General features: G+C 39.7%; 1 protein-coding gene across 1 annotated transcript in view; it reads left to right on the forward strand.

Moving 5' to 3' along the window:
* The window catches only part of RPGRIP1 (RPGR interacting protein 1), a 65955-nt gene that overhangs the window by 4199 nt on the left and 33935 nt on the right, over positions 1 to 27821 (forward strand). Inside the window, 10 exon segments of the mRNA XM_007951234.1 lie at positions 3442 to 3583; positions 6932 to 7197; positions 9984 to 10106; positions 10690 to 10882; positions 12101 to 12206; positions 17534 to 17557; positions 19069 to 19215; positions 19685 to 19758; positions 22238 to 22383; positions 27585 to 27745. Of these exon segments, the coding sequence (XP_007949425.1) occupies positions 3442 to 3583; positions 6932 to 7197; positions 9984 to 10106; positions 10690 to 10882; positions 12101 to 12206; positions 17534 to 17557; positions 19069 to 19215; positions 19685 to 19758; positions 22238 to 22383; positions 27585 to 27745 (1382 nt within the window).

Raw genomic sequence — 27821 nt, forward strand, 5'->3', positions numbered from 1 at the left:
ACCAACAAAGAAAGTTTCCCTCTATATATAAACTTTTCCCTGCCATCTCTTACAGGCTTGGCCAGCCACACCTCCTGCGCATTGCCCACTCAGGTGCTCACCAAGGGCTGGTCTAGCTCCTCCCTCCTGGACGCTGGTGCAGCCTTACTCCCTCTCACAAACTTCGCTTTCCTCCTGCTCCTCCCCGTTTCACCTTGCTTCCCATTAATGTGAAAAATAGTCGGATAGTAGATTTGTTACTATTGTCATAAATGTGAAAAGTCAGATAACAAGATATTCATTAATCGAAAAGTAGGTATGTCTGGATTAGCCAAATAAACAAAACAAAACAAAAACCCCAAAAAACTAAACCCACTGCCGTTGAGTAGAGATTCTGGCTCACAGGGACTGAGGGTATGGGGGCAATGGTGAATCATTGTTTAAGAGGTACTGAGTTTCTCTTTGGGGTGATGTAAAACTTTGGAAATAGATAATGGTAGTGGTAATAATATTAAAATGCAACTTTTCTTTTTTATATATTTTATTACCATAATTGTTTAAACAAAAAGATGAGTCTTGGTAATCAAAAAGGTTTCTTTGCTTTTCCTTATTGGGGGTTGGAAGACAGTTTTGGCACAATCTTTGTCTACACCCAAATTATCTAATAAGGAATATCAAAAACAAATGCTTAGAGAAATACCAAAATATTAGTTTAACAGAATATATTTATTGTGAGTAGATATGATTCAAATTGGACAGCATCAGTCCAAATATTAACTATCAGAAGGAGCTCCATAAGACAGGACAGTGAAAGCTGGTTATATAAATCACTGTTATGTTAATTTCTCAGAAGATAACATCAAAACCTGAGAAGGATTTCAGGATCAATTAGTTACAGAAACAAAATCATCATCATACAGCCCAAAGCACAGCCTCTAATCAGACCCTGGAGTTACTACTTATCAAAGCTGACTACAAGTAAATAATTTTCCAAAATAACCCAATGCCTAAGGCAAAACGCTCTGCTAATCTGTCTACTAAGCTGTTGTTTTACCTGAAGGTGACTCCAGGGGATCAGGTTCCATGGGATTCAAAAGAACACCTAAGGGTGTCGGCCTTAGGTTGTTGTTAGGTGCTGGAAAGTCAGTTCAGATTTATATTTAATCCCATGAACAACAGAACCAAACACTTTCCGGTCTTGCACCATTTTCACAATCATTGCTGTGCTTCAGCACATTGTTACAGCCACTGTGTCAATCCATCTTGTTGAGAGTTTTCCTCTTTTTCACTCTCTCCTTTACCAAGCATGATATCCTTCTCCAAGATTATTCCCTCCTGATAACATGTCCAAGGTACATGCTTTTAAGGAGCATTTTGGCTGTACTCCTAAGAGATTTGTTTGTTCTTCTGGTAATCCATGGTAGATTCAATATTCTTCACCAACACTGGGGTGGTTATGTTTGTGTGTCAACTTGGCTGGGCCTGGTTGAGTGGCTGGGCAGCTGGTGGTAGTTATTCCCCATGATGAGACTGGAAATCAACTCCATGGTGAGATCTACCACAAGCAGCTGAGTAGCTACATTAGGGAATGTGATTTGCTTCCTGTATAAAAGCAGAAGCCTTGGGGAATGGTCTCTTAGCCTATGGCACGCTTGGACCTTGCATGTAGCCGTGTTGTTGCTCAGCAGCCTGCTATGTGCTGCCGACCTTGGGACTTAAAATGGACTTAAGTTAATGGTCTGCCATGTGGTTTGGTAACATTGGGACTATGCCTTTTTACTTGTCAACCTTGGGGCTTCTCAGCCTCAGCAACCAGCAGCTGTCTGAGGGAAGAAAAGTCTTTAGCTCCAGTGGACCAGGAGCAGGAGAGCTGGACCCCAAGGTTGAGGGGCTTTCACCCAACCCTTAGAGCCTGGCACTTTGAACTTGGACTTAAAACCTCCAAATTGTAAGAATAAACTATTTGTTAAGGCCATCCCATTTGTGGTATATTCCTGTCAGAGTGGCACTAGGTAACCAGAACAAACACCCTAACTCTTCTTCAGTCTTTCTTATTCATTATGCAGCTTTCTTATGAATATGAGGCAGTTGCATATACCATGACTTGGATAAGGCATGCCTTAATCCTCAAAGTGCCATCTGTGCTTTATTACACTTTAAAGAGGCCTTTTGCAGATCTGTCCAAAGAAATACGTCGTTTGATTTCTTGACTGCTGATTCCACGGATGGTGATTGTGAATCCAAGTAAAATGAAATCCTTGATAACTTCAATCTTTTCTTCATTTATCATGATGTTGCTTATTGGTTCAGTTGTCCTCACAAATAAAAAGAATTTTGTATTCTTTATGTTGAAGTACAATCCACACTGAAAACCAAAAGAACCAAACTTACTGCTATTGATTTGTTTCTGACTCATAGCAGCCCCATTGGATTTCCAAGGCTGTAAATCTTTACAGAAGTAGATCACCCCATCTTCCTTCTGCAGAGCTGCTGGTGGGTTTTGAACCACTGACATTCCAGTTAACACTCAATTGACTTATCCACTATGCCACCAGAGCTTCTTGGTACTCTGAATCCACACTGAAGGCTATAATAATTGTTCTTCATCAGTAAGTGCTTCAGTTTATCATTCCCAGTATAGTCGACCATATGAACGACCAATTTGAAACAGCCAATACCAGTCCATTTCAGCTCACTAATGCCTAGGATATTAGTCTTTATGTGTTCCAATTCATTTTTGACAGCTTCCAATGCATACTTCATATACTCCACATTTTGATTACTAATGGATGTTTGCAACTGTTTCTTATTTTGAGTCATGCCCCATCAGCAAATGAAGGTCCAGAAAGGTTTTCTCCATCCACATAATTAAGGTCAACTCTACTTTGGGAGGCAGCTCCTCCCAGTCGTATTTTGAGTACCTTCCAACCTGACAGGCTCATCTTCTGGCACTATCAGACAGTGTTCCACTGCTGTTCATAAGACTTTCACTGGTCAATTTTTTTTTGGAAGTAGATTGCCAAGTCCTTCTTCCTACTCTGTCTAGGTCTGAAAGCTCCACTGAAACCAGTCTATCACGGGTGACCCTGCTGGTATCTGAAATAATGGAAGCATAGCTCACAACATCACAGTAATACACAAGCCACCACAGTCGGACAAATTGACAGACAAGTAGTGGAGATTGAAAAGAAAAATCAAGTAGATTAAAATCCCAATTTTATATTTTCATTAAAAGAATGCCCTTTCTAGAGAGGAAGCTTAGTCATACTTCATGCTGGCATGATACAAAAAGAAGCCCCCAGAGTTCCTTTAGCACATATTCTCATACACTTCCTGAATTTTCTCTGAGATGCTCTACTCAAGATGGATCTATACCCTCTGGACAAGATATGATAACAGACCCTATAGGTTAAAAAGTTACATGTAAAAGTAATCTCTTTTTGCACTCCCCTGGGACTTTAGGTAAAAATATAAAAACTCAACCATCCTTGAGCAAGATGAGCAGGGATGAATTGGAAGACAGTTTCCTTCGACTCCGTGAAGAGCACATGCTGGTGAAGACATTTTCTTGGAAGCAACAGGATGAGATCAAAAGGTATCTCAAGTTCTCCTTAAGTCTTTGGAAGCTGTATCTATACCAGGCCTACAACACACTGAATAAAAAGGAATACATTTTTGCTAAAATAATTATGCCAGAAAATTAATCAAATTTCAAGGCTGAGGGGCTCAAAAAATAATTTTTGAAGCAATAGAAATTGCTTTATTCTGTTTTCCTACCAAACATACCAATAGACTGTGGCCACAAAGCATCATCAAGAACCTGGGTAAAACTGCTTCAAACCACCGAGCAGGAGACTGGGCTATCAGGCTGAAAACCTTCTTTCATCCAGGTCCTGTTCTGCTCACAAAGCAGAGGAAAGCCTGAGGGCCATGGCCAACATCTCAGAGGAAGGAAGGTTGTAGGGACAAGTAGGAGTTGCTGTTAGGTGCCCTCAACCTTTATTCACAAAACAAAAATAAAAATCATATTGATCGTTTGCTATGTGCAGGCAAGTGGTAAATGTTTTATATGTATTAACTAATATTATAAACACCGTTAATTCAGGCAATATCTCTACAGAAGTAGATTGGCCAGTCTTCCTTCTGAGGAGTGGCTGGTAGGTTTGAATCACCAGCCTTCTGGTTAGCAGTCAGATGCCTTGTTGTTGTTATGTGCCGTCGTCAGACCCAACTCATAGGATTCAGAGTGACCCCTCCTTGGGTTTCCGAGGCAGTATCACTACAGAAGTAGATTGCCCAACCTTCCTTCCGAGGAGTGGCTGGTGGGTTTGAACTGCCAGCCTCCTGGTTAGTAGTCAAGTGCTACCAGAGTACTATGCTACCAGAGTTCCCTCAGATGCCTTGTTGTTGTTGTTTGCCGTAGAGTCGGCCTGACTCATAGCGACCCCTCCTTGGGTTTCCGAGGCAGTATCACTACGGAAGTAGGATTGCCCAGCCTTCCTTCCGAGGAGTGGCTGGTGGGTTTGAACCGCCAGCCTTCTGGTTAGCAGTCAAGTGCCTTAGGCACTATGCTACCAGAACTCCTTGTTGTTGTTGTTGTCATTTGCCGTCGAGTCGCTCCCGACTCATAGCGACCCCTCCTTGGGTCTCCAAGGCAGTATCACTACGGAAGTAGGATTGCCCAACCTTCCTTCCGAGGAGTGGCTGGTGGGTTTGAACTGCCAGCCTTCTGGTTAGCAGTCAAGTGCCTTAGGCACTATGCTACCAGAGCTCCTCAGAGCTCCTTAGGCACTGGTATTAACAGTGAAAGGAGGCACAGAGAGGTTAAGTGATTTGCCTAAGATCCCAGCAAAGCCGGAAGCTCTTAACACTGAAATATACTACGCGAAGTGACCTTATGGCATTGGCTTTCAAAAAGGCCACTTGCATCAGAATTACCTGGTGGGCTTGTTAAAATGTTAATTCCTGATGCCACTAGAGACCTATTGAAGCTAGATCTCTGGGGCGGGGACCTGCCATCTTAAGGAGAGAGGAAATATATAGGGAGAGTAGGGAGAGTTGGAGGTGGTGCTAGGAGAAGCAGTAGCAGAGAGGAATCTGAGATGGGGGAGGGGGTAGATGGGAAGAGCGGGGACTCTGAAAGTCCGAGTTCTATCTCTAGAACACATTTTGAAGATGTTGGTGTTAATGCCCCCAGGAACAAACCTGTAGTTGAACAAGTTGGGTTCATCAGTTGTTGCTTCTAATGGTTCATTTAGAATCTGTAAGATTGCAGGCTTCTACTGTATACCAAGAAACTCTGGTAGCATAGTGCCTAAGGCATCTGACTGCTAACCAGAAGGCAGACGGTTCAAACCCATCAGCCACTCCTCGGAAGGAAGGTTGGGCAATCTACTTCCGTAGTGATACTGCCTCGGAAACCCAAGAAGGGGTCGCTATGAGTCAGGTCCAACTCGACGGCACATAACAACAACTGTAAACCAGCATACTTCAGAGTTGATTGTTTTGTATTGTAGAGAACTTGAGAATCTGGTAACATCAAAAGGTTACATGGGCCTAAACAATTTTGCTTCTTAGTTGATAACTATAAAGTACTTGAAATTATGGATGTTAAATGGCTAGAGTCTATCCCCTGCTCCTCACTACACCCTGCCTTGCACCCACATGAAGGCAGAAAGCTCCACACCAAAACCCAAGAGGGATGATGTATGGGGAGTGGGGGGAGGCAATCATTATGTGCCACCAATGCACTGTCCCTGTTCTATGCACTTTACATATGTTAACATATTTAATCCTCATAACAACCTTATGAGACAGACATTATTATTATCATTTTCACTTATGATGTTGTTGTTGTTATGTGCTGTTGAGTCGGACCCGACTCATAGCGACCCCTCCTTGGGTTTCAGAGGAAGTATCACTACAGAAGTAGATCGCCCCATCTTCCTTCCGAGGAGTGGCTGGTGGGTTTGAATTGCCAGCCTTCTGATTAGCAGTCAAGTGCCTTAGGCACTAGGCTACCAGAGCTTCCATTTTCACTTATAAATTTGGAAAATAGAGCACAAAAGTGTTGAGTAATATACCTAACATCACAGTCAGGAAATGTCAGAATAGACAGGCAGTGGAACCACAGAATCTAATTGTAAAGGTAAAAAGCATGACTTTAGGTCAAGATAACAAAGAGGTTAAGTATCTACTATAGGTAAGGTTCAGTGTATTAGTTGCTATAGAAGAATAATCCTTGAAGCTGGGCTCATACACAGAGGTGCACAAGACAGTTATTGGGGTGGGAGAAGTAAATATTGAAATTTCTAGTTAGATTTATCTCCTCTTTTAAAATGAGTATTTCTATTTAAAAAAAAAATAATAATCCGTAATTCATTAGTACCGAAGTAAATGTGTATCATTTAAAAATAAATATACCCATACATATATCTGGGGAGTGCACCAGCATTTTTTACTGAAATGAATGTGTGATCACTGCAATAGAAAAAGAAGTATAACAAAATGTCTCTGCGTCAAGGAGTCAGTGTATTGGAATTAGAAAGTTAATTTTTTTCTTTTTAAGAAAATAATGAACCGAGAAGGAAGGGCTGCTTATGCACAGGGAGACAGCTTAGGGTGCAGAAGAGTATGGAGGGATGAACACTGGGAAGAGGTAACTGTGGGAAGGAAGTGGGAGGGGAGCTGTTGCATTGTAAATTTTGGTCAATGACATGAGACAAAGTATATTATGTGAACTGCTGTATGAAAAGTGAATTTACTCTGTAAATCTTCACCCAAATCAAAATAAAATTAAAAAAAAAAAAAGAAAAGAATGAACCACAGTAGGACAATTCATATCACAGGTCAATTCGTGATTAACTGCCACCAAATAAACTGTAGAAATAATAACTGACATTGAAGGTGAAACCACGTGTTCACTGTCTTTCATTTTTGCCCATCGGTTGAGGACGACCTTGCTTCGGTTGAGCGCTGTGGGTCGGGACCTGCGGGCCCAGGCGGCGGCGGAGCAGCTCCCGGAGCCGGCAGGGCGGCAGGGGAACGTGGAGTGGCAGCAGCGCCCTGCGATGCACCGCTGTCTCCCGATGCCCAACCAGCTGCAGCAGCAGATCCTGCGCTCCTGCAGGTCTTCCAGGCCCGCCCAACCTCGTGCCCACGTGGAGCGCAGACAGTGCCACACCGCCAAAACCCCGGTGCCTGAGAAACCCAGGAGAGGTGAGGTACAAGGCTATTCCTCAGGGTTTAACCACTGGGAAGGATTGATTTACAGTCACATTTTACTGCTGCTCGATATCCCCCATCCAGTGGCAGTCATTAGGATTGGTATCACCCAGTGTGGTAACTCATGGTGTCACCCCCCTCGGTGAACCTCCTCCCGTACCAGACCATACAGAATCCTTAATTATACTTGTTTTCAATTGTAACCATACAATAATATGTGATATATAGTTGTAAATTGTTTAAATGTTTAAATGTTATAATGTCAGATTATATGAATACTGACAACAAAATTGTTTTGTAACATCTTTCTACATTGAATTACAACATTATTAGTTACTGTCTCATTAGTCAATGAGCAGAAGCCTTTTTTGATTTTTCTCCTTTAATTACTACTCCATTCTCAAAAGAGTTATTGATATAGGTTCACTGATTACCATGACATTGTTGCTAAAACATCAGAAAATTTCACATCTGCAACTATAAAAACATCAGAAGCAATGAAAATGAATGTGTTCTTGTAGCACACAAAACCACCTGATTCAAAACATCATTGTAAATGGGTAATTAACACAGTTCTTACCAGAGTACATTACCAAAAAACTGCCATCCAGTCAATTCCAACTCATAGCGACCCCCATTGGGTTTCCAAGACAATGAATCTTTATAGAAGCAGTCTGCTTCATCTTTCTTCTGCATAGAGGCTTGTGGGTTTGAACCAGTGACTTTTTGGTTAGCAGCCAAATGCCTTAACCACTACACCACCAGAGCTCCTTATAGAGTATGTCAGAAAGTTAAAAATATAATTAGTGTAGAGTTGTAGTGTAGCCTTGTAGGTATACTGATACATGTAAAGTAGGCTTGTAAAAAATGTTTTTGTTGTTATAATTAACTACAGGGATATTTTAATAAAAATTATAAAATTCTACTGAAATACTGCACAAAATTTTTATAGACAGTCATTTTGGTGTCACTCCTCTGGCAGTGTTACCTAGTGTGGTCTGTACCCCCTGTACCCCCTCCTAGTGATGCCACTGCTCCCATCACCCCATTTTGTTCTTTTGTTTTCAGTCCCCCTTTCCTACCTCCCTAAAATTTTCTTTTCCCTGAGTGGAATGTCAGGTTCAAAATTCTCAGTTCACCATGGAGTGTTGCTGAAGGGAGGAGAATTGGACGATGAGAAACAGGGACTTTGCTGGTTGACTTTGCAGTGGGGCAGAAAAAAGCAGATATTCCTGTTCAGGTGTGAGGGGAGTGATCTCAAGTCTGGTCCTCCCACTGTATGTCTGTGTTAGGTGGCTGGAGAGTCCAGATTTCTAACAATGGTGCCTCTAAAGCTGGGGTTCTTAATCTTTAGTGGGGCATGAACAAACCTTGTCAAAGCTAAGGGTCCCCAGACCCCTGCAAAAAAAAAAAAAAAAGGCACGTACACATATATAAAACTTTGTCTATACTCTCATGGGTTCAATGATTCCCAAAGCCCATCCCTGAAGTTCAGGCCTAGACCCCAAAACCCATGTTGAGTCAATTCTGAATCATAGTACCCTATTAGACAGAGTAGAACTGCCCCATAGGGTTTCCAAGGCTGTAAATCGTTATGGAAGCAGATGCCACATCTTTCTCCCGCAGAGCATCTGGTGGGTTCAAATCACTGACCTGTTGGTTAGCAGCTGAATACTTTAACCACTGTGCCACCAGGGCTCCTTCCAGGCCTAGAAACCAGGTTTTATCATTGTAAATCACTGATAAGAGTTGCAAGAGGCTGAGAAGTCTTTCTCTGGCTGGTTGTTGTTGTTGTTATGTGCCATCGAGTCTGACTTATAGCGACCCCTCCTTGGGTTTCTGAGGCAGTATCACTACGGAAGTAGATTGCCCCATCTTCCTGCTGAGGAGTGGCTGGTGGGTTTGAACTGCCAGCCTTCTGTTTAGCAGTGAGGTAGGAAACCCAATGTTGAGTTCCAGGTTAAAGACACCTCGTTCCCATAGACCTAAACTGGGGCTGAGTAGCCTAGGTGAAATAAATCTACACACAGCATTTAATGTAAATACACTTAGCTTACTAATAAGTACTCATATGTCAATATGGTCCTATACTTTCAAGGCCATATTCTAGCCAACCAAACCTTTGCAAAATCACCTAAAAGTAGAAAAATCAGATAAGTCTAAATGCCAGTTCAGTTTAACAGTTTAAGTTCAGCCTTATTGAGCTGAGTACCAAGAACTGGAGATAAACATGCACACAGTCGCTGCCCTGGACAAGCTTGCATCTTTTTTTTTTTTTTGCATTCTTTCCATTTAAACTCACTGACTTGAGACTCTACAATCCTGCTGATTTATTAAATCTGTAATTGCAGTTCTATGCAAGAATAAAGACTAAGAACTGCTCCTCTGGGATCACGTGTCATACAAGGATTTCCCTTGGTCTCAAGAAGGGCTTGGAACTGGTTCATTATGGTTTGACCCCCTGCTAATAATTTGCATTTCCACCCAAGATATACTGAATCATAATCTACATTTTAACAAGATATCTTGGTGCTTCTTATAAGTCTTACAGAGTCTTGTGTATACATAAGAATCACCTGGGGATCTTGTTAAAATGCAAATTCTGATTCAGTATTTCTGGGGTGGACATGCAAATTCTCAGCAGGAAGTGGAACCAGAATGAACTGGTTTAAAGCCCTGGCCTCAAGACTCCCTAGTTCCATCATTTGGTGTTCTAGTTCTAGCACTTGGTATTCTGGAGAATTCTGTTGCCAGAGTCTCCATCTTCTATCTAATTTCAGGGCCAAAAGACAGACTGAGCTACACAGCCCCTCCTACATTCAAGGGGGATCTGACAAATGAAAAAACTGTAGCTGAAATATCCAGTGAACCCAGCAAACTGTAAGTTCTTTCGTTTATCCTGTGTACCTATTACTCATGCAACTTTAATTGGAAACACATAATTTAGGAAACGAGTGTTAACAATATAGAGTCCTTCTAGCAGGAGCTCTGGTAGCATAGTGCCAAGGCACTGACTGCTAACCAGGAGGCTGGCGGTTCAAACCCACCAGCCACTCCTCGGAAGGAAGGTTGGGCAATCCTACTTCTGTAGTGATAACTGCCTCGGAAACCCAAGGAGGGGTCGCCTCGATGGCAAACAACAACAACAAGCATGATCAGAGAAGATGAAGGTCAATCCTAGAGTAATTCAACTTTATTGCTTAAAAATGGAAAATGAATATTTTTCTGGCCTCAGAGGAAAAGCAAATAAAGTCCCTTGTCTAATTGAAGACATTTCCTCTATTTTTATTTATATTTTTGCCGTTGGGTCATAATTCATTTATACTTCTATTTGACACTTGAAATCCATATTTCATAAGATTATCCTCCACACATACCAAGATTATTAACTCCTCTAACTTCTTTTTATATTTGTGAGAGCTCTATTCTAAACCCTGATAACATGGCAGTTTCTACTTCTACTTTTTGTGTTTAATGTTCTAACAGTACAATTTCTTTCAACAAAGCCATAATTACAACTAAACTCACGCCTATGCATACCTAGCGGAGCCCACAGTATGACCAGCAATACAATGCAAGTAGAAGAACCATCGATGTCTCCTGAGAAAATGTGGTCCAAAGATGAAGATTTTGAACAGAGAAGTTCATCAGAGTGTGCTCAGAAGGCCACAGAGCTTCGGTAAGAGAATGCATTCCGTACCTCAAACCACAGTGAACTGAGGAAGTAAGAGTGTACTTTTCTCTATATCAGCAGAAAAGAGAATGTTTGGGATTAAGCTCAATCTGAGGAGTAGACCCAGAGTCCCTAGTGCGTTAAGAAATGGGTTAACCTAATGGGGATGCTTATGTGTAGTAGAAGATTTGCTAATTCACTTCGTACAAGGAAAACTATGTCATTCTCACTACCAGGAGGGGTAGCCTTTAATGGGCATCAGTTATTGACGAATTGTGAGAACCGTGGATGCCTAGGCCCCACCCCAGCAATTCCCTTCACTTATTTGGGAGTAGGATCTGTTATTGTTATTGTTGTTATGTGCCATCTAGTCAGACCCGACTCATAGCGACCCCTTCTTGGGTTTCCGAGGTGGTATCACTATGGAAGTAGATTGCCCAACTTTCCTTCTGAGGAGTGGCTGGTGGGTTTGAACTGCCAGCCTTCTGGTTAGCAGTCAAGTGCCTTAGGCACTACACTGAGGAGCTCTACTGGTGATTCTAATGAGCAGCTTGTACTGGGAATCACTGAGATAGACCACTAAGATGGGAAAAAAACAAATTCACTGCCATCAAATTGATTCTGACTCATAGCAATCCCCATTGGGTTTCCAAGGCTATAAATCTTTATGGAGGCAGACTGCCTCATCTTTCTTCCATGGAATGGCTGGTTCAAGCCACTGATCTTTTGGTTAGCAGCCAAATGCTTTAACCACTACACCACCAGAGCTTCTTGAGACAGAGCACAAGGAGCCCAAATCTTCCCCAATACCTTTCCAATGACAAATCAAAAAATGATCTCCTAGGTTCAGAAATGCTAATCTGCCTTGTTGTCCTTCTCTACCTCACCTTCCTAGTTTCTCTAAGGCGGCAAGGCTCAGACCCAGCTGCATTTAGCAAGGTTTATGGGAAACTGTGAGCACCGTAATTGACAAACAGCTATTATGTTTTCTCAGAACAGAGTTTACGGTTAGTGGTCCATCAAACCTCAGCTGATGTGATAGGAAATGGCAGAAAGGAGATTATTTACCAGAGTGTACATACACTCCCAACTTCTGGTGAGTTGTGGGGAAGATGGAAAAGCTGGAGGCAAGAGGGAGATGTCCTTATTGGTGCACAGTGGAGAGGAAAGGTGCTTAACCTTGTGCTTTGATAGACAGAGTATTTCAGCAACTTCTTTCTGCAGAGCTTCCATCAGGGAGAATATAGAGCTGATTCGACTTAAGAAGCTCTTACATGAAAGGAACGCCTCACTGGTAGTGACAAAAACACAATTAACAGAAGTTCAAGAGGTGAGTTGCCATCATCAGCTGTGCTTTCTTGGAGAGAGGAAAAAATAACAATTAGTTAAGATCTGTATTAATTGCTCTCTTTTACGTATGAGAAACCATAATTTAGAGAGACTAAGTTACTTGTCCAAGGTTACACAATTTTTAGGTAATATTCAAATCCAAGTCTTGCAAGTCAGCATATTCTTTCCCATGATTTCTCTATTAGCAAGAAGGCTCAAGCCCTGTCCATTAAAAGTGGAAGTAAGTGGAGTTTATACATGTCAGGGTTAAGGTCCCAGCCAAGGACCACAGTCAGAGTTTAATTAAATCAGGAAGCCAAGAGCAATAATGGGAAAGGAAGGAAGCCGGCGTTTACTGAACACTTTCTATGTGCTGGATTCTGTCCTAGATATTTTACATTCATCATCTCCCTTAAGCCTGGCAACAGACCTTAAGGTAAATACATTTAACAGATGTGGGAACTGAGCTTCAAAGAAGTTAAATAACTTTCTCAAGCCATAAAAATAGGCAGGGGCAGAGCAAGATTTGAGTCCGGATTTATCTGGCATCAAGGCTCATGCTCTTTTGCTGTTACTAACACAACAGAAACTCATATCAGGATTGTGGAGATAGGGCATCAAAGGTAGTAAGGGGTAAGTCAACCCTGTTCTTTTTGTTCTGAATAGATATTTATTGAATGTCAGGAACTGTGCAAAGCACTGGGATAGAAAGATTACAAAGATAGATAAGATAGCTCCTGCCTTCAAGACACTTACAAAAGTGAGAGGACAGCTTGTAAGTAGGTATCAGTATCAGTTGCCATCAAGTTGATTCGGATTTCTGATCACCTGGTGCATGGCAGTGTAGAATGGTGCTCCATGGGGTTTTCGGTAGCTGATCGTTCAGAAGGAGATCGCCAGGCTTCTCTTTGAAGGCACCTCGAGGTGGACTTGAACCTCCAGCCTTTCAGTTAGCAGTCAACCACATTAACTATTTGTACCTCCCAGGAGTTCCTTCTCAGGAACTCCCAGTAGATTATAGATGACTGTATTATTTGTATATTTCTGAATTTTTCAAATTTCTAAAAAAATTACAAAACCACAAGGAATGATCATTCTGGCAGGAGATTGAATAGGTTGCCTACTTCAAGACTAGAGGCAGAGAAATCAGGAAAATGATTACTGCAGTGGTCCAAGAGAGAGAACATGAGGGCCCAAAGTGAGGCTGTGTCAAGGACCGGAAGAGAAAGGGACCATACTGAGAGATGTCCAGGAAGTAGAAACACAGACTTTGTCACCAAAAGGGAGTGGGATGAGGGAAAATGAGAAATGAAAGATGACTCCTGGGTTTCTAGCTTGGGTGATTAGAGGATAGTGGTGCCCTTCACCAATACTGGATCTGGCTAGCGTTAGCAATGCCCTCCAATTATCTGTTCTCATAAAGGCTAACGGCATCTTCACAAGGCCAACCTCTAAGCAGATGTCTTTTAGAGAACAATGCATAAGCTTGTTTTCTGGTTAACTCTGGTAACAATTAAAAAATGTGAAAATGTGGATAAGAAGGTAATTTAAAGTTATATTAGTAAGTAGCTATTTTTGTAGAATTAGATTTTAAAAAATCTATATGTTTCTATTAAAAAAAATAAGGAAAAAGTAAAAAAAGAATTTCCTTATGTGTGTTAATGGCAGGAAATGGGAGTAGAGAAGATCTAAAATAATGGATCATTGCCCACAATTTATTTTTTGAATGTAAGACACACAATTTGTGTTTCTTTAGCAAATTACCTTTCTAGTTATGCTTTCTTACACATATACTAAAGTGAGTTTGCATTCCCTTAATCCTTTAGCAGTAAAATATGGTGGTCAACAAACACCACAGGCTCTGGAGTTATACAGGCTGAGGTAACATTCTGTCTCTTGTTACCTATTCTTAGCAAGCTACTCTCTGAACTTCTTTGAACTTCTTTTCTTATTTTCAAACTTTAGATAATAAAACCTACCTCTCAGAATAAGGGTTAAATGAGGTAATATATGTGAAACAATTATAAAGATTACAAAAAAACCAAACTCACAGCCGTCCAGTGGGATCTGACTCATAGCGACCCCTCCTTGGGTTCTGAGTCCTATCACTAGGTAAGTAGATTGCCCAAACTTCCTTCCAAGGAGTGGCTGGATAAAGTTCATAAGGTAACATATAATGAAACACTTAGTAACATACAATGTAAGGCATGGTAACTACTCAACAAATGGTTGCTGTAGTTGTCAAGCTGATTATTGTTGTTTCTCTTTCTAAAACTGGAAGGAGGCCCTCTGAAACATGCTGAGAAACAGATAGCACTTAGTTTGAGATTAAATATTCTTCTTGTATAACCCACTAAATGCAATGCAAATGTAAATAATTGACCATTCATCCTTTCAAAAGAAATAATGTAACTTACTACATTCACAGACTAGCTGGCCAAGTAGGGCAGGTGAAAAGGAGTAATAATTAGTAAACAAGTACACAAATTTACTTGATTTATGGAAATTAGAGTTTTTTTTTTTCCCCTTGGAATAATTTCATTACATATACATATTTTCAGTTACATTAAATAAAATTACTCAATTTACTGCCTTTTCCACTCATATTTTTTCCCTTATTTTAATGCATTTTATTGAAATATAATTTATGTGCAGTGAAATACACAAAACTAAAGTGACATGGGTCAATGCTTTTTTTTTTTTTTTTGCAGTGTTCCCTGCCCTCCCCTCCCACCCCTGGCAATCAACAAAGAAAGTTTCCTTCCATATATAAACCTTTCCTTGACCCTCCACAACAATGAACTAATACTATATTTGTCCTTCTGTGATCAACTTACTTCACTCAGCACAATGTCCTCCAACTTCATCCATATTAGGCGGTGTTTTGCAGAATACATTATTCTTTAGTGCTGCTTAGCATTCCATATGTGTATGTACCATAATTTGGTCACCCACTCTTCCGCTATAAATCTTAGAGATAAGTCCTTTGCCAGATATGTAATTATTGGCAAATATGAATTTGTTGGTGTCATTTTTGTTATGTGCTTTTTCGTGGTGTCTATTTCTTTGTTCCATATAATTTTCCATGCTGAGCTTGTTTTGTTTATTAATTGTGTTATCACTTCCTTCATTGCTGTTGTTTTAATATTTGCTGAATATTTATGCTGGTCCTCTTTTATGACATGAAGGTTTATCATTTTCCTCTGAGGTCACCCTATGATTTATAGTTTTCTTCCTAAGTTTAAAACGGTCCATTCTATCTTGTAGTTGTCTTGACTTCCCTACCAACTAGAAATTCTGTAATGACAGTTTTTTCCCTCCTTTTGGTTTGTTGTCCTCATTTGTCAATTGATGTCTCTGGTTCCCTGTTTACAATCTTGTAGGCTTATTTACTTTGGACACTTCCATAGCTGCATTGGTTTCTGGGTTATATCATCATGTGTGTTAATGGTCAGTTGTGGTTGGCTGTTGTTGCTTCTCTGTCCAAAGGGCACCCTTCAGCATCACTTGTAAGGTTGGTCTGGTTTTAACAAATTCCCTTAATTTCTGCTTATCTGGAAATGTCCTAATTTCACCATCATATTTGAGGGACACTTTTGCTGGGTACATAATTATTGGTTGGAAATTTTTCCCCTTCAGTGTTTCATATATATCATTCCATTGTCTTCTTGCCTACATGGTTTCTGTTGAGAAATCCAAGCTTAGTCTTATTCGTTGCCCCTTGTAGGTAACTTTTGTTTTTCCCATGCTGCTCTCATGATTTTTTCTTTGTCTTTGATTTTGGTAAGTTTGATGATGATATGTCTAGGTGATTTTCTTTTGGGGTCTATCTTGTTTGGGGTTTGTTGGGCTTCCTGAATGGATATATTCTCATCTTTCATCATACCAGGAAAATTCTCTTCCAACAAATATTTGACACTTTTCTCTGTGGTTTTATTTGTTTCTTCCTGTTTTGGAATTCTTCATGTAGGTTATTCCTTTTGATGGTATTCCACATGAACCTTAGGCTTTCTTCATTTTGTTTTGCTCTTTTTCTGATTTATTCCTTTCCAAAGAAGTGTTCAGGTATTTGCCTTCAATCTTCCTAATTCTGTCTTCCATTGATTCAACTGTTCCTTTGCCCATTCAATGTCTTATCTAATTCTGAAAATTTAGTATTAGTCTTCTGGATTTCCGTGTGTAGATTTTGTATCATTTCTAATTTTTCATTTATTTTGTCATTTTGTTCTTGTATTTTCTTTTGAAATTGTTCTAGGGTTTTCTCCATGTTTTCCTTGATCTGTCTCCCAATTTGTTGAAGATACCTAAATATAATTATTTTGAATTCCTTATCAGGGAGTTCTAATGCTGCATCTTCCTCAGGAATGTGTTTTGGGTCTCTATGCTGGTCCCTTGTTTCTCCTGCTTTATCTTACTTCTTTGTGTGGACTGTGATGCTCTGTTGTCTCCAAGGCATTGTGACGTTTTTGTGTTTATATTTAATTGGTGATTGTATGTTGGAGTGACTTGCCCACAATTTTCATTTTCTTTGTTTTGTTTGTATGTTATCTATGTAAGCAGGGTACTGTGCTGTGCTCCTCTATTTGCTAGTGGGCAGCACTTATACAGTCACCACCTGTGTCCTTTTCTGTTGTCAGCCTCTCATATATCCCTTCCAACCTTGGCAAACAGAGCCTATCCTTAGGTCCCTGGAATCCAAATGAAGATGCTATCACTTTAAAATCCAAAATGGTTGCCACTTGTAAAAATTCAAAATGGCTGCACCTTCGGTCACTTTAAGTATCCAAAATGGCTGCTGGTGTAAGCAATCAAAATGGCTGCTGCCTCCGGACAGCGGAAAGTCAACAGCTCAGGTTGTCTCCCACCGTGTTGTTTCCCTTCCTAGTCATAGGCCACCAGCATAGTCATCCCTGCAGTCCTTGGTGACCAGGGCTGATCTTTTTTAGGTCAATTCTCAGGTCCCAATACCACTTGAAAGTATTCAGGCTGTTGGTCCTGTCAGAGTAGCTAACAGTCCACAGCTCTGACCATCTTTCACTGTTTTCATTCAGGTTTTTCCACTGGTTGGTGCCTAATCCACTTCTGTATAGTTCCTTTCAAAGCTCAGGGCTCCAGGATCTTCTGTATCTCTGTCAATTGGTTTTTCTTTTCTTTGTTGAAGAGGGTCTGTGTCGCTTGTCTGCCTATTCCTTCATCTTACTGGAAGTCCCCCTAGAGTGTTTTTGGAAAAAGAAATATTTAAGGATGTTTATTATAGAGATAAATAAATACCAAACATAAATATCCAATGGATAAATCAATAGAATAATACTTATTTCTCTCTTCCAGGCATATGAAACCCTGCTCCAGAAGGTACTTAATAAAGATTCCTTGAATCTCTGTTTGTTAATAGAGTAATCAAATTCAAATAAATTCATATTTATCTCCAACTAATACAACATCAGAATTTAGCCAACTAAATCAAAGTTATTATAAGTTTCTACTAAGACAACTGATATTTTATTGTCAGAAAATATCATTACACTATCTCCATAAAAACTGAATATGAGATCTGCATTGAGAAATATTTGGTATAGTGTTTTTCAGGCTATTGCTTTGGAGAATTATAGCATTTGTTCAAAGAGTCCTAAGAAAATTCTTCCAGCATGTGTGATGTGATGGGATACAACAAAGTTGTCACAAATCTTCTCTGGTGTTATTAAATATTTGGCCAGATTCATCCCTATAATTGGGTGACAGATGTGGAGTTGGGGCTGAGTGAATGTCAATGATTAATGGTCACTAAGGCAGAGCTCTGTAGTGATCCATAGGTTTTTCACTGGCTAATATCAGAAATAGATTGCCAGACCTTTTTTCGTACTCTATTTTAGCCTCAAAGCTCTGCTGAAACTTGTCCACCATGGATGACCCTGCAGATATTTGAAATATGGGTGGCATAGCTAACAGTATCATAGCAACACACAAGCCACCACAGAACAAGAAACTGACAGACAGATGGTGATAACAGAGGGCCAGTAAAGATGAGAGAAACCCTCAATGTGATGGGTTGACACAACAGTTACAACATTGGACTCAAACGTACCAACAATTGTGAAGATGGTACAATATTTTGTCCTGTTATACATAACATTATGTCATGAGTAGGACTCTGTGGCAACTAACAACACAAAGCAACAACAAATCAGAGTTCCCAGCATAATCAGCCACAGATGTTCCTCACCAGGGAAACAATCTAAAACCAATAACTAAACTCAATGCCATTGGGTCAATTCCAACTCATAGCGACCCCCTTTGGGTTTCTGAGGTGGTAAATCTTTACAGAAGTATATTGCCCAGTCTTCCTTCCACGGAGTGGCTGGTGGGTTTGAACCACCAACCTTCTGGTTCACAATCAAATGCCTTAGGCACTTCACCACCAGAGCTCCTTGAGAAACAATATAGTTCACCTAAAATATAGTCACTTTACGTCTGGAGTCATCTGATATCAGCTGCCACTTTCTCAGGTGCAAAGGGAGGACTATGTCATCGCAAAAAAGCATCAGATAGTTTAGAAAGTTAAAGGCACCCTTTAAACATGGCACCTAACTTAGAGTTAGGGCTTAGTTTGAACCTTGGAAAAAAGAGGCTTAAATTATGAATTACAATTTCCCAGAGTGGAAAATTCTCACTTAACAGAGAAACTATAATTCCAGATAAATTCTAGGATGAAAAGTAAGGTCAGTTTACAGTGCAAAAGCAATGGAATACTAATCAAGGTCACTCTTGGTGACAACTACTGAAGAATGCTAGGATTACTAGTATCTTGAGACCACCATTTGCTGAGTAATATGGCCATCCCCAGAGTGCCTTTCCTTTTGTCTCAGAATCAGGGAATCCTGGGTGTAGCTCATGATGCCCTCCTCGGCCAGGTGAATGAGCTCAGGGCAGAGCTGAAGGAGGAGAGCAAAAAGGCTGTGAGCTTGAAGACCCAACTGGAAGATGTAGCTATCCTGCAAGTGTCTCTGAAGGAGGTAAATTACCATAATAATTAAAAAATACCATCAATAACAAACTACATTCTAACTTCAGAGATGGTAAAATGTGTATCTTACCAGTATTTCAGTTTTACAAATGAGAAAAATGAGGCTCCATGTGGTTAACTAATTTTCTCAAGATTAAACTGTGAGAGGGTTTCATAGTGACATCTTTCCTCCAAAGTTATTACTCTTTCAAAATGTACTGCTTCTTCCCTAGCAGTAGAAACCCGGACACCATGAAAACTTGCTTCAGAGAATCATCATCAATTCCACTAAAAGTTTTTACTCCACTTTGAGTTGGTTCTGTTCTCTCTAGTTGAATGATTCCTCTCTCCATCATTGACATAGGAGATGAGCATAGAAGAGCTCTTGCCCTATCCCCACATTGCAAGAGAAAAGAGAAAACCTATGCAGGGCAATAGATTTCAAAATGTTATCTCAAGCACTCTACTATCATTCTTAGTTTCAGGAGAGAGTTGAAGATTTGGAAAAAGAACGAAAATTGCTGAATGACAATTATGAGAAACTCTTAGAAAAGTGAGTACCAAATTTGGGTCTTAGAGCACTGTTTGCATTTTTTTTTTTCCCCTAAATTTCTATTGTGATTTGGGTGAAAGTTTACACAGCAAAATCACTTTCCATACAGCAGTTCATACACATGTTATCTCATGATATTGACTGCAATTTCCCATAATGTAACAGCTCTCTCCTCCCACTTCCCCCACATAGCTACTTCCCTGTGTCCTTCCCTCCCATGCACTCCTGCCCCACCCCCAGCTGTCTCCCTGTGCATACACTGACTGCCCTTCTATCTTCCCATGATTGATCTCTCCAAGGAATGTATCTACCTAATGTAAATGTTCAGCTCATATGTGTTTGCATAGTTTTTATAGAAAAATGCCTTCCAGATTTTAAAAATAATATTTAGTTTTGATAAGGTATGAGAAAAATGGTGTTCAGTATTGTTAGTGAAAGCATAAATTGGAATAATCTTTTTAGGATCTGACACTACCAAAATGTTAAATATGCATATCTTTTGTACTAGCAATTCCATTTTTTTTAAATCAATGCTGAAGGAATCCTATAAGCATTGACAATTATTGTATTGTTTATAAATTAAAAAAAATTAGAAACCACCCACATTCCCATTGATAGGGGATTGATTAAATCATGATGCATCCCTAGAAGGAAATTCTGTCCAGCTGTTATAAATGAGGTGGAGGTACATGTCTAAGATATATTTATTGTTAAAAGAAAAAAGCAAATAATACATTAAATTAATATATTAATATTAATGCTGGTCTAATTTTTGTTATGTGTATGTATGGATCCATAAACTGTTAATGAGGATATACTGGAGATACAAAGAGGTTTGGAGTAGGGCAAAGAGCACCTTCACTTTTGTTTTATATACTTCTATATTATTTCAATTTTTTGCAATGAATGTGTATCCATGTATGTCTTTTGTGGTTAAGAACACTTGGAAGTTTGAAAAAATTAAAATTTTCTTTTGACCCAGTTAAGGGCAGTAGATGGCAGATTGGGGCAGTTATCTGAGCATATCATAGAAACTCTGGTGGCATAGTGATTAAAGCCAGATAGTGCTTTGCCTTTTGTCTCGGAATCGGAGAATCAAGGTTTAAGTATTCACCTGCTAAAAAAAAAAAGGTCAGCAGTTCAAACCCATGAGCCGCTTCCATGGGAGAGATGAGGCAGTCTGCTTCCATAAAGATTTACAGCCCGGGAAACCTCATGGGATAGTTATACTCTGTATTATAGCATCGTTGTGAGTTGGAATAGATGGTTGGCAGTAGTATCAGGAAACAATGATGCTCTCAACTCAGTGAAGCAAAGCAGTGTGGGGATATCTATTCGTGGACCCCCTGTGACAAACATTGCTATTGTCCTCTTCCCTTTATCACGAAGAATATTATCTTTTTCAGTCACCTTGTGATGTATGGTGAGGAAATGCCAAGCAATCTTAGTATTAACCTGAGCAAGTTGTTTTTAGACCATATTTATTAAAATTAGAAAAAAGACATAAACAGAAATAAATATTTCACTATTAATGTCACTTCATTTGTGTAAATAATCAAGAATTAGCCATGTGTGTTTTGTGTTCAAAATGAGTCTGCCCTGACAGCTAAATACTATGGGGTACAGGGTTCTTCTTGTTAGCTGCCATCAAGACAATTGTGACTCAGGGTGACACCATATGTTTCAGAGTAGAACTGCTCCATAGAGTTTTCTTGGCTGCAGTCTTAATGGAAGCAGATCACCAGGCTTTCTGATACCTTCTGGTGAGTTAGAACCACAGTTGAGTATAAACTGTTTGCATCACTTAGGGACCTTGGAGTAAAAGGTATAGTCACTGAAAAGTCTAGTTCTTGCCCTCTGGTATATTTAAAAAACAAAACTCACTGCCATGAAGTCAATCGCAACTCCTACAGAGTTTCCAAGGCTGGAAATCTTTACAGAAGCAGATTGTCTCATCTTTCTTCTGTGGAGTGGCTGGTGGGTTTGAACAGGCAGCCAAACACCTTAACCACTACACCACCAGAGCCCTCTGGTATAATAATTTATAATCTAATTCAAAGGCAAGTATTCTCTAAACTGGCTATTGGTGAAGGCAGATAGAGGAATAGAGTAAGGAGAAGAGGAATATTTTGCACCTTATTTCTGATCTTACAGGCCTGAGAACATCTTGGTACATGATTCCCTGCATAAAGAAAGCCATCCCACTGGACAAGTTCCTTGGAAAATGAGTATGACTTGGGGTATTTGCTCAACGGAATACTTGAGAGCTAAACAGAGCAACTGTCCAATAAGACCCCAAAGTTCCAAGACAGTTGGTAAATGACAGTTACAGATAAAATAGGGGAAAAACATGTAGGAGAGTGAATGATGAACTAGGTCCAGGAGATGCTGAAAGTGTGTAATAGAGACGTCCTATCATTTACTTTCAAGTGTTGTCTGACGAGTGTCCCCTCCCTCCTTGCTCACTTCCTATTTTCAGCATGCTGAACAGCAGTACTGCGCCTCACTGGGACAATGAGCTTGTAGGAGAGCAGCTACAGGAGAAAGTCTCTCAGTTGCAGGATCACCTGAATGCTGAGCTGGAGGAGAAGAGAAATATCTTACTTCAGCTGAGCAAAGAGAAAGGTAGGTTGGGCCTTGAGGAGTCCTCTCAAGTGTGGCACCCTCTACTTCTGGTTTGGGAAAAGGGAACTTGGGCCATTGTTCTGGTTACCTAGTGCCGCTCTGATGGGAATATACCACAAATGGGATGGCTTAAATAAACAGAAGTTTATTCTTACGATTTGGAGGCTTTAAGTCCAAATTCAAAGTGCCAGACTCTAGGAGCTGGGTGAAAGCCTCTCAGCCTTGGGCTTTAGCTCTGCCTCCAGCTCCTGGCCCACTGAAGCTAGAGGCTTTTCTTCACTCAGACAGCTACTGGCTGCTGAGGCTGCCAAGCCCAAGGTTGACAAAATAAAAAAGCACAGTCCCAATATTACCAAATCACACTGCAGGCCATTGATTCAAGTCCATTGTAAGTCCCAAGGTCGGCAGAGCATGGCAGGCTGCTGAACAGCGACACAGCTACATGCAGGATTTAAGGTGCCATAAGCTAGAGACCATTCCCAAGGCTTCTCCTTAAATACAGGAAGCAGACCACATCCCAAAGGCAGCTACTCAGCTGCTTGTGGTAGATTCCACCATGGAGTTGATTGCCAGTCTCATCATGAGGAATAACTACCACCAGCTGCTCAGCCACTCAACCAGGCCCAGCCAAGTTGACACGCAAACATAACTACCACAGCTGTTATTTCCCCAGTCCTCATACTTTACCCTATTCTTGTGTGGGTCATGGAGAACTAGAATAAGAACACTGGAAATGAGAACATATTTACAATCAGGAAACATAACATCAATCTAACTTGCATTCTTTTCCCTGCATAATTTCTTTCCATGAGAAGGGATGCTAATTTTAAAATTTATTATGTTTTAAAATATTCATGTTACTTATCAAAAGTATTAAAAATGAATTTATCTGCCTTTTATCATTCTCCTCATTCAGTTTAAAGGTGATTTTGATCCATGATTTTTGAACACTAGATACCTGAAATTGAGAATGAAATAATTACTCTTGTCTACCACTACCATCTCCCTCCCTTCTTCTCATCTTAACTCTTGAATCATAGCATACAGTTATTCTGGAGACTTTAAAATACAGTTGACCTTTGAACAATGTGGGCATTAGAGGTGCTGACCCCCTGTGCAGTTAGATATTGGCATATAACTTTTGATTACCCCAAAACTTAACTACTCATAGGCTACTGTTGACCAGAAACCTTACCAGTAACATAGTCAATTGACACAGTCCTTGCTATACAGTTAATAGATTTTCACATGAAGACACTCACAAATGTAGACAACAGATGAGTTTATTAACTGTACAGCATGATGGTTTGCTGTTCATTAAATGGAAGTGGGTCATCTCATCATCTTTGTGCTGAGTAGGCTAAAGGGGAGGAAGAAGGGGAGGAGTTGGTCATGCTGTCTCACAAGAGGCAGAAGAAAGAAGTGAAGGAGATGGAAAGTAAGGCAGGAAAGGCACTCTTGGTATAACTTTATAGAAATACTTTGTAATTTCTGTCTTTTTTTCCCCCCTTCTAAAAATGTTTCTATATGGCACTGATCCCTCTTCTACTTTTGTTGCTCTAGTTTCAGTGCCCATATCATAGAAGGGTCCATGTTGTAAAAGATCTCAAAAACTGTCTTGAATAATCAGAACTTTTCTGCCAGATTGTTTTATGTCAATTTGTTTTCTGGCATTGCTTCTTCTATGTTTTCTTCCTCATTGTCTGGCACTGGTTCAGCACTCATCTCCATCAAGTCATTTTCTACAGATTCTTCCGGTGTGGTGTCTATTAGCTTTTGAATTTCTCCAAGATCCATATATTCTTTTCAATTTTTATTGTGATTTGGGTGAAAGTTTACAAATTCATTTTCCACACAGCAGTTCATACACATTTTGTTTCATAACATTGACTGCAGTTCCCCACAGTGTAACAGTTCTCTTCCCACTTCCTCCCCATAGCTACCTCTTCCCTGTGTCCTTCCCTCCCATGCAGTCCTACCCCACAAACTATCTCTCTGTGCAAACACTGCCCTTCTCTTCTCCCATAACTGAAGATCTGTATCTTGAAACCCTTCATCCCCTACTTTATCTGCCCCCATATGCTCAATCTCTGTTATGATTTCCTTGATTGGCTCTGTCATAAATCCTGTGAAATCATGCTCAACATCTGGACATAGGTTTCTCCAGCAGGAATTTATTGTTTAAGGCTCAATGACTTCCACAGCTTTTTCTATAATAATAATGGCATCTTCAATGGTGTAACTCTTCCAGACTTTCATGATATTCTCTCTATTTGGGTTCTCTTCCATAGTGTTGACAATCCTTTCCATAGAGTACCAAGTGTAATGAGCCTTAAAGGTCGTTATGACCCTCTGATCTAGAGTCTGAATTGCAGGTGTTGTGTTTTGGGGCAAGTATACCACTTCCACACCTTTAGTGTTGAACCCATTGAGTTTTAGGTGGCTAAGGTCATTGTCCAATATCAAAAGAACTTTAAAAGTCAGCCTCTTACTGGCAAGGTCCTTCCTGACTTCAGGGACAAAATACCAATGAAACTAATCCAGAAAAAAATGTTCTAGTTGTCCAAGCCTTCTTGTTGAAAAACCAAAAGACTGACAGCTGGTGTTTATATTTTCTCTTTGAGGTTTAGGTGTTAGTAGCTTTATAGACAAGGGAGTCCTGATCATAAACCCGACGGCATTTGCAAAAAACAGTAAGCCTATCCTTTTCTACCCTAAACTGTGGTGGTTTCTTCTCTTCCTTACTAATAAATGTCCCTTGTGGCATTTATTTTTCCAGAATAGGATACTTTTGTCTGCATTAAAAGCCTGTTGAGGCAGATATCCTTTCTCCTCAATAATTTTCTTTTCTTTTCTTTTTATGGGGTGTTTTGGGATGGTACAGAAATTAAACAGGTATTGGGGAGCTTATCCTAGTCTAAGGGGTCAGGAAAGGTCTTTTGGAAGTTTGTTTGTTTTTTTTTTTTTTCCTGAGAGCTTTACAAATGAGCATACATATGGTGCTTGGAGGGATGTGAAAAACCACGTACCAACCTACAGATGAAAAGCTCACAGAGGCTAAGTCTGTGGAGTGGTTTTGTTCAAAGGCCTATCTATGCAGATATTTAGTTCAATAAAATTTGGGATTAGAATTTACATCTCCTATTTTTTTTTTCCCTCAGTACTTTTCTTAAGGGCATTTGGGAACTCCTCTATTGTTTCTTGGTCGGCAGAAGCTGCTGCTTCTGTTATTTTGACATTTTTTAAGCCAAACTTCTTTCTAAAATTGTCAAACCATCCTTTGTTGGCATTAAATTCTCCAGCTTTAGATCTTTCACCTTCCTTTTTCTGTAAGTTATCATATAATGACTTCACTTTTTCTCAAAGCATGTTATTGTTGTTGTTATGTGTTGTCGAGTTGGACCCAAGTTATAGCGACCCCTCCTTGGGTTTCCGAGGCAGTATCACTACAGAAGTAGATTGCCCATCTTCCTTCTGAGGAGTGGCTGGTGGGTTTGAACCGCCAGGCTTCTGGTTAGCAGTCAAGTGTCTTAGGCGCTATGCTACCAGAGCTCCTTTTCTCAAAGCATAGGAGAGTCTATATGTATACTTTTCATATCTCAATCCTGCACCCACCTAAAAGCTGCATTTTCAATACAGGTAAATATGTATTCCATGAAAAGTACAAGGTTTCACACCTGCTGGCATAGCTACAGTGATTGTTTCATAAATTTCCTTTTCTTTTTTTGCAGTGGTCTTTAGGCTGGATTCATTTATCTTGAAATGGCAAGCAATGACAGCTGCAAATCTCAGTCCATGGTACACATCAAGCAATTTAACCTATTCTTGTAATATCATGACTTTTTTGTTTCTTGGGAGCACTTCCAGCACCACTTATAGCACTTTGTATGGATCCCATGGTTTTATTCAAGGTTTATGGTACTGTCCTAAACACAATGAAAAATACACAAGAACTTCAAGAGATCACTTTTTACTGCCATACATAATTTACTGGAAAGGTGAACTGCTCACATGGAGATGATTAGTGTCACATGATATTATAAACAGACACTCACAACATTTGAACTCACCATAATAGCAATAGGATATAGCTACAAAATTATTTGTACCACAATTAATTTTATGTGGTTATGATTTAATATTAAATCTTTATATTTGTTTACATTTCTCTCAACTGAAAATGGTGCCATTATGGTCTGTAAGTACCTGTGTGTATAAGTTTTGATAAATTTGAACTTTTTATGATATATTTCTGTATCTTTTATGGTAGGTAGTAAGTGATAAAATAGACTAATATCTACATATATTTTATACATTCATGACATACCTAAATTTTTTTTCCTCTTCCTTTTTTTTAATATATATATCTAGGCTGCACAGTTCATCTGTAAGTTTTTCAAATTGTCACAAATCTCTAAAAAACAAATTTCCAATATATTTATTGCAAAAGTTCCACATATAAGTAGACCCATGCAGTTCAAACCTGTGTTGTTCAAGGGTCAGCTGTTCCATCAAAAAGACCTTCATTTGACTTCTTTTTGCCTACTTGAATCTTGATAATTTAGTCTTACCAAATTTATATTACATTATATTCCAGTACATTCAAATAGGAGAGTGAAGGAAAAAGAATATAACATACAACAAATATAGAGGCAGGAACCATAAGAGAATAAAGCTTAGGAGTACACAGTAAGGACCCTGTGGTATGTATGAAGTACAAGTGAAGTCTTCTGAGGACCTTAACAGTAATCTAATCTAACCCCCTTTCTAATATATAGATTCCCACACAATGAAAAGAGATTATCTTCTTTCCCTAAAACACATACACAGTGAAATGCCTATCCTCTCTCCAGGTCAGAGTAGGTATGGAGATGGGTGCCACAGAGAATCCATATCCTAGAAGTCAGAAATGCTGGTAGAAATGGTGCTGTCAAAAGATTTGGACTGTTCAGTTAGCCAGGTGACTCTTGTTATTGCTGTCCTTTTCACCACTCTACAGTAATAAAGATGCTTTTTTTTTGTTTTTGTTTTTGTAGTGCAAGAATCAATTCATTTTACTTGGCTGATAAGCTAGAACTCCTTTGTAGAAATAAGAGAAAATTCCTTCTGAAGGACAAATTAATAAAATGAATTGAGAGTTAGTGGGAAAATTTAATTCACACTCGATTCAACTCTGGTTACTGGGTTATTATTTCCCCCAGCTGAAAACCAGGATCTGAAGCTTGAAGTTACCGACTTGCTTCTGAAGCATCAACAGGAAGTAGAGATTCTACAAAAGAAAAACACAATTTCCCAATCTTCAGAAGAGCAGTCAGAACCACTCACGCACTCAGCTCAATTCCAAGAAACTGCTCAGATAGAGGTAAGATCCTCTTTACAAACAAGTCCACTCTGTAGAGAGATCTCTGGCAAAGAAAGATTCCTGGAAAAGATAAAGG

This window comes from Orycteropus afer, unplaced genomic scaffold (assembly GCF_000298275.1).
Source record: "Orycteropus afer afer isolate SDZICR_OR568_19922 unplaced genomic scaffold, OryAfe1.0 scaffold00292, whole genome shotgun sequence".
Taxonomy (NCBI): Eukaryota; Metazoa; Chordata; class Mammalia; order Tubulidentata; family Orycteropodidae; genus Orycteropus; species Orycteropus afer.